General features: G+C 38.0%; 1 protein-coding gene across 1 annotated transcript; it reads left to right on the plus strand.

Annotated features, from left to right (window-relative positions):
* Positions 1-6,989: 6,989 nt before the first annotated feature.
* LOC106760417 lies at positions 6,990-7,400 on the plus strand. The gene has a single exon (XM_014643850.1). It carries the CDS (start codon positions 6,990-6,992, stop codon positions 7,398-7,400), a length of 411 nt encoding a protein of 136 aa, XP_014499336.1.
* The last annotated feature ends 729 nt before the right edge of the window (positions 7,401-8,129 follow it).

Below are 8,129 nucleotides of genomic sequence, written 5' to 3' on the forward strand. Positions count from 1 at the left end.
TGTTATCCCTCCCACAAGTAAACTTAATAAACATTTATGTGCAATTATTTCTATCTTTTGTATAATCTAACATTTACTCTGACAGGGAGAAGCGGGAAAGGAAGTTGTTCCGCACCAGCCATCCCAGAGGATGACATGGACGATGGTAGTCCATGTCTGCTATACATTTTAGAGGATACCGAGATGGTCCTGGTAGCTCGTGGAACAGAGTTTAGGTCAACGACTGTATGTCATGGTATGCAACTATTAGAGGATGAGGTGAAGGTCTCAGTGGACGAAATGATCATACCAGATGCCTCGGTTCCTCTGGCCACAAAAGAGATTTTCACTGTGGAACAAGCATTGAAGTCATTTATCACTTGGCCTAAATTTTTGGTTGGTCCAGTTTCTAACCCCAAGGTATGAAATTCTTCTTTACACTTCTCAATTTTAAAGGTTTTTGATGTCAAAACTTATCTTATTTTTTCATGTAACAACAGATGCAGGCATAGGAGAAGATTCCTCTATCTGAGGATGATCCTCTTGCTTCATTGCATCTACTTGCTGACATCCTTGAAGATAAGCCTTTGGAGGTTGAGGATGATGCTAATGTATTTGGGACAGGCTCTGAGGTCCCAATATACCTTCATAGCCAAGATGTCCGTGAGCTTGCGTTGGGAACACAAGAGTTGAATATTTCAATTATTCAGCTATGGATGATGTAAGTCTATGAGCAATTATTTATATATAAAATTGATTTATATATCAAGTATCCTTATATCAAAGTTAAATTTTGATTTCAGGTATATGTCTGGGGTCAGTAACAAGTTGGGGCGTTCTGATGATTATGGATTCATTAATCCCCAATCAATTCATGAATCAAATGATTTTAATCAGATCAACATGAATCTAATAAGAAGTTTTGGAAGCGGCAAGAAAATATACTTTTTGCCTTATATATCCGGGTAAGTGAACTTTGTTAACTTAATCAAGTTCCATATGTGATTTTAATATTTAATAGTTAAATTATTATGAATTTCAGGCGCCATTGGCAGCTTCTTGTTATGTCTATGCAAGAGAACTATGCTTTGTGGTTCTGCTCATTCCACAGGCCTCCTCCCACACAGCTCAGACAAGTAGTTGATTGGTAAGAACCTCAATGTTTGGACTTTCTTTGTTATATAAATGAATGCTAAAACCTTTTTTTATATATAATTATATTCCAGCAACTATGATGATGGGTGGGAGATCAATTGCTAACAGTAGAAAGATTGCTTCGATTTCTCTCAAGGTTTAACATATGCTAAAGCCATACTTTGTTATAGTTGTTTTATTTTAATGTTATTCACTAAGTATTTACAACTGTGATGATATATTGTAGTGTAACAGACAAAATGGGTCATATGAGTGCGAATACTATGTAATGTATTGGATGGCCCATATTGTTCGTTCTCACATCACAAGTCGCTAGGAAACAGTAATATTTAACTTTAATAAATTTTGATTTTTTTCCCAAATGTAGAATTCATATACACTAATTAATATGAATTGTCTTGTGCAGAAATTCAAGACTACTACACCAGTTCCGGAGAAGCCACTATTATTCATGAGGAACGTTGCTGTGAAGTATATAATTAGATTATATAATAGCTCTTAGTTATTAGATTTAAACATTGCATTTGATTAGATTGTATTTTATTAGACTTTGTACTTTATTTGATGTTGAAATACATTTGAACATGTGTTTGTTATGTTGAAATTGAATTTGTGTAAATGTTTTTATATGCAGGTCTATTTTTGTGGTAATGGATATCACAAAAACAGACCTGCAATTTTAAAAACTTCCAGGGGAATATGCCGCGGTTGTTACCACAACCGCGGCATATAGTGCTCGTTTTTTTATTTTTTATTTTTTAAAAAACAGACATATGGTCGCGGCATATTCCTGGGTCTTTTACCACGGTTCGAAATGCAGCATATATGGAACATTTTTTTTTTTAAAAAAGGGGTTTAGGTAGTGGTTCCTTGTACAATCGCGGCATATTCCCCAACTTTGTTACCGCGGTTCCAACCGCAGCCTATAGTCTCTGATTTACTACCGCGGCGGAATATGCCGCGGTTCGTAAATCGCGACGTATAGTCAAAACCAACCGCGGTAAAATCCCCTCGTTGCACTAGTGAGTCTAACGATTAAATACATATATGAATAGTACTTTTTAGTCTATTGCATTGTTTTCTCCTTATCTATGAAGATTTATAAAGGACAAAACTTTATTCAAAAGTTTTGCATTGGTTCAAAAGAACGTTAAGAGATAGAAAGACATTCTGGGAAGGTTTTCTCAATGTATTTTGTTTGACTTATCCGTAGAAACAACATTGTTGTCTCTAGAAAAATAACATAGCATCTGACTGTTAAGACTCCAGCAAGTGTACGAATCGTATCAAGTAATATAAATGGTAAGGCCAAGTATTTTTTTCCCTAGAGACTCATTGGCCTAGACATTCATGTGATTTGTTAATTATTGAAGACTTGAGAAACGAAAATCAGTGTTCATAATGCAAAACAGAAAATAAACATGAATGCAGTCATTGATCAATTGACCAAAAGAATACGCAGGTGAATGGTATATGGATGAATTATGTTGTTGGGGTTTTCGACTTTATCCTATCCACTCTCATGTATTCACGAATTCAACTCCTTCATTAATGTCAATGTCACTTTCTAATTTACCTTAAACCCGATGTTGATAACAGTTCAAAAACTGTTATTTTTATACTTAAGTTTGATACAAAATACACCCTTTATGACTTAGAAACTAGCTTGAAATCATGAAATTTACTTAAGTTAAAGAATAAGAGAGTCAAAGGTGGTTTTCTTGGTTTTATGCTTGGTTTTCCTTATTTTGGTAGGAATTTACATGAATTGAATGAAGGAAGCTGAAGTAGGAAGGAGTTGGATTCAAGAGAAGAAGGAAAACTGCTTATAGGAAGAATCGCAGGCACCGCTCAGCGTAAATCCACCGCTGAGCGCCAGCCTTGTGGAAGAATTCTCTGGCTAACACCTAAGTGTCAACGCTTACGGGAAATTAAGTGTCGTGCCAACCGTTGAGCGGTACTGCTGAGTGCCAGCCTCTTTAGAGAGAAACTGCCAAATGCTTAAGCGCCAACGCTGAGGGGAACCATGGGTACCACTGAGATCCAGCCTCTTCAGAGAGAAACTACCAAACACTTAAGCGCCAACGCTGAGGGGAACCATGGGTGTCGCGCTCACTACAGAGTGGCGCCGCTGAGCGTCAGTCTTCTATGCTTGGGCCAGTTTCCGATTTGTTTTAATGAACTATAAATAGATTTGTACGACCCTTAGAGGTCATCTTTTGGCAGAAAGGACATAGAAACACCTTCATCACCCCTTGGAGGCGGATTTTGGATGCGAGAGCTCGAACTTATCAAATCTACGGTTTATCATTTAATTCTTTTCATTATTTTCATCTAGTTTCAGCATGTGTATGGTGAACTAAATCTCCATTGTTGTTGGGGAAACAATGTTATCCTATTGAAACTCTCATATATTGAATTGATGCTTCGTTCATATGCTTTCTTTTATTAATTGTTAGAGTTTTTCCTTCATTATCTTTGCATGCTTTGTTTAAGACATTATTCAATAGCATAATCTTTGATTATATCTATATGGACACATGTGGGTAGATCTAGACATGAGGGAATTCTCTCGGGAGAAATATTACCTAAACATAGGGATAAGAGGACCGTTTGCCTTTAAGCTTCTGTGTGAATATAATTGATAAGGGTTCAAAAAATGTTATTTTCATACTTAAAATTGGCATTAAACGTACCCATTATGACTAAGAATTAGCTTGAAATCATGCAATTTGCTTAAATAGAGAATAAGAGAGTCAAAGTTGGTTTTCTTGGTTTTATGCTTGGTTTTTCCATGATTTGGCAGGATTTATCAGGAATTGAATGAAGGAAGTTGAAGAAGATAGGAGTTAGACTTAAGAGAAGGAGGAAGAGTGAAGTAAAGAAGAGTCGTAGCTACCGTCGGGCGGTGAAACCACCTTCGGGACGGTGTACATTCTAGAGACTCTCTACCACACGCTCAAGCGACGCCGCTGAGGGGTGAGTACAAGTGTCGACCTCACTGCTGGGCGGTGAAGCCACCATCGGGCAGTGAAGCCATTGCCGGGCGGTGGAACCTTCAGGGAACTCTTTGTCAGACGCTCAAGCGGCAGCGGTAAGGGGTGATGTCAAGTGCCGTACATACTGCCGGATAGTGAACTTACCGCCGGGCGGTGGACTGTTGGGCCTGGGCGAGTTTCTGCTTCGATTTAAGAACTTGTAAATAGATTTGCATGAACCAGAAGGGGGATCTTTTGGTAGAAAGGACGCAAATACTCTCTTCACTCCTTGGAGGCGAATTTTGGATGTCAAAGCTCCAACTTATCAATTATAGGGTTATCTTTTCATACTTTTCATTCTTTCCATCTAGTTTCACCATGTTTATGGTGAACTAAACCCCTTTGTTGTTGGGGGAGTGATGTAATCCTATTGAAACTCTCATGTATTGAAATTCTTACTTTAATTCATATGCTTTCTTTTATCAATTGTTAGAGTTTTTCTTCCATTATATTTGTATGCTTTGCTTAAGACATTAATTAATAACATGACTTTTGATTCTATCTATATGGACACGTATAGTTAGGTCTAGACATGAGGGAATTCTCTTGGTAGCAATATTGCCTAGACATAGGGATAGGAGGACCAATTGCCTTAAGCTCTGTGCGAATTATGTAATGCATGATCAATTGCTAGGGAGACTAGACATAGTAAACTAGTAATTATGATTAGACTCAAATCACCAAGATATTGGAATTAGGGGAATTTAGAAAGTGGCACTAACATTGATAAAAAAAAAGTAGAATTGAGTAGAATTTGTAAATATATGAGAGTGGATTAGGATGAAATCATAAACCCCCAACAACACCATTCATCAATATAGTTCAATTTTCAATTGATCAATCTTTGCATGCATGTTTAGTTTTTGTCTTGCATTTAAAACCCTAATTTTTATTCAATCAAGTCTTAAGAAATCCAGAATTCACATGAACGTTTAGGCCTAAGAGTCCTTTGGGAAACGATACTCGGACTTACCGTTTTATTATTACTTGATACAATTCGGTACACTTGCTGAAGTGTTAACAAGTTTTTGGCACCATTGTCGGGGACTCGTTGTTTAACTATTCTAGTAGTGTGATTTTTGATTGAATTTGACTTGATTTTTGGTTTCATTTTGTTTTTGTTTATTTATATAAAAGTGCTTTTTAGGATTTTGTTTCTTGCGTATGCAGGATACAATTCATACTAGGAGCAAGAAAAATCAACAACCTCTTCTTGAAGGATTGAGTACAACTCGAAGGAGAGGGAAGGTTCGAAGATCATCTAGAGAATTATTCCCCTCTCTTGAGAGACTGTTGCAACCCTCACCATAGACATCTAACCATATTATAGAAGAGATGACTGAGGAGGAAGCTCCTAGACGCACTCTAGCGGATGCATCCAATGTAGTTGGCCCTCAACACTTGAATAGCATTGCAAGGCCGAGGGTCAATGCGCTGAACATGGAAGTTAAACCGACGTTGATACACTTGGTGCAGAGCAGCCAATTTAATGGGCTGTCACACGAAAGTCCATATGATCATCTCACCACATTCACGGAGATTCGCAATAGGGTGAAGATCAATGGGGTGCCAGATGAAGTGATCAAACTTAGCTTGTTTCCTTTCTCATCGGGAGGAAATGCTAAACTGTGGCTAAATTCTTTCCCGGAGGACAACTTTACAACCTGGGAGGCTGTGGTGGCAAAATTTCTGAATAAATATTTTCCACAGTCTAAAATCAACAAAGGTAAGATGGAAATTTCTTCTTTCAGGAAGGGCATGGAGGAAACCCTGGGCCAGGCGTGGGAAATTTATAAAAGTTTGCTGAGTAAGACGTCTGTGCATGGTTTTGATGAGACAATTGTAGTTCTCACATTCCTTGGAGGTCTTGGCACACAGTCCAAGCTTATGCTAGATGTCTCAGGTGGAGGTAATATTAAGAGAAAGACTGCTTAGGAAGCCTATGAGTTGATAGAAAGCATGGCGACTAACGAGAATGAAACTCATAGTGAAAGGGGCGTGCCATTTCAAAAGAAGGGGGTTCTTCAATTGCCTACTGAAGATGCTTTGCTTGCACAAAACAAGCTTCTAACTCAACAATTGGAGAATCTGGCAAGGACTATTGCTCAATTGCCTAATGAGTTAAAGAGTGTTTCGCAGGTACAACAACAACTTTGTTATCGTTGTGACGGTGACCATATCAATGGTCAATGTGCTTTTCCAGAGGAGGCCCAAGAAGAAGCAAATTACATGGGCAATCAGTTTCAATACTACCAGGGTAATTTCAATCAAGGTAACTACAACCAAGGTTGGAAAAATCACCCAAGCATTGGGTAAAACCAGAATAGTCAAATTGGAGACCAATTTAACCGTCCACAACAGCCACCACTATGGCAACAGGTAGCTGCGTTGACTGGAAAAGTTAATAGCCTTGATGAAAAGTTTGAAAATTTTTTGAAGGTGTGTGAATCCCAAGCTGAAGGCTATGAAGCTACTTTCAGAAGTGTGGAGATGCAAATGGGTCAGCTAGCAAAAAGGGTGGAGGTCACAGAGAAAAATCAATTTGGGGTTAATACTGAAGTTAACCCTAAAGAAGATTGTAAGGTTGCGGTGAGCATGGTTGAGGAAAAAGTGGAAAAAGAAAGTGTTGAGCTAGAAAAGAAAGAGGAAAAAGAAGAAATATGTGATGGAGAATTAGAGAACAAATAGAGAAGAGGGGAGAGAAAAAAAATACAAAAAGAAGATAAATTTGAGAAAGAAGAGATAATTCTTCCTTACCCAAAGGGGCAACAAAGAGAAGAGAGTAAGTGTGAGCGCTTTAGAGAAATCTTCAATCAAATGGAGATTACTATACCGTTTACCGAAGCACTTCAACAAATTCATGTTTATGCAAGGCGTATAAAGAAATATATTAGAGAAAAGATGGATTTTGAGGAGAAGGCTACTGAGGAACAAGAAGGTTGTAGTGACCCTTTGAAGAAGAAACACCCTCCAAAAATGAAGGATCCGGGAAGTTTTACAATTCCTTGCGCCATTGGGAGTGTGAAGATAGGAAAAGCTTTACTTGATTTAGGGTCAAGTATTAATTTGATGCCTTTATCTATGCTAAAGAAGATTGGTGGTCATATATTAAAGCCAACAAAGATTTCCTTGATCATGGCAAATGGATCATCAAAGAAACCCTATGGTGCGGTGGAGGATGTTGTGATTCGAATTGAAAGTCTTGAGTTCCTGGTTGAAGGAGGATGATAAGATCCCAGTTATTCTTGGAAGGCCATTTATGAAGATGGCCAGAGTAATCATCAATGTTTATGATGGGGTAATTATGCTTAAAGACCGGGAAGAAAAGGTGATTTATAATGTCTTTAAAGAGAAGCAAATTTGAGTAAAAAAGAAGAATAGTCACAAAGCTACAAAGAAGGATGCACTAGCGGATAAACCCAAATCTGCTAAAGCGGTCTACAAAGGTAATAACTGTGTTTTAATGCAGGTGAAGGAAGAAGAGAAAGTTGACAAAGGAGGGACAATTCACTTTGACTTGAAGGATTCACCATTCAAGCCTGGTACTCCGGTGAGATACAAGAAGAAGCTGTGGGTGGTGAAAGGTTTTAAAGAGAATGGAGGGATAGAGATTGAGGCTCCATATTCTAGGCGAGTCAAGAAGGTGGACAAAAAATAGTTGATGAGTTGGTATGATGAAGGTAAAGAAGACACCAACATGAAAGATGGAACTTGAGCTTCACTGGGTCAAGCTAGTGACATTAAAAGAGCGCTATTTGGGAGGCACCCCAGTGACTTATGAACATTATTTTCTTTATTTTTGGTTTTGTAATTTTGGATTTTGTTAAACATTGTTTATGGGGTAGCATCTACTGAGGGATGCTAGAAAAGTTTATGTATCTACTGAAGGTACACCTACTAATGGGTGTTGGTAAGTTTTTCACTTACTGATAAGTGCTAGAAAGGTTTGGGTCAGGC

This window comes from Vigna radiata, chromosome 5 (assembly GCF_000741045.1).
Source record: "Vigna radiata var. radiata cultivar VC1973A chromosome 5, Vradiata_ver6, whole genome shotgun sequence".
NCBI classification, from domain to species: Eukaryota; Viridiplantae; Streptophyta; class Magnoliopsida; order Fabales; family Fabaceae; genus Vigna; species Vigna radiata.

Excerpts from the sequence above, each read along its gene's own strand:
- LOC106760417 (XM_014643850.1), top strand. The coding sequence starts at position 6,990 with ATGGAGATTACTATACCGTTTACCGAAGCACTTCAACAAATTCATGTT.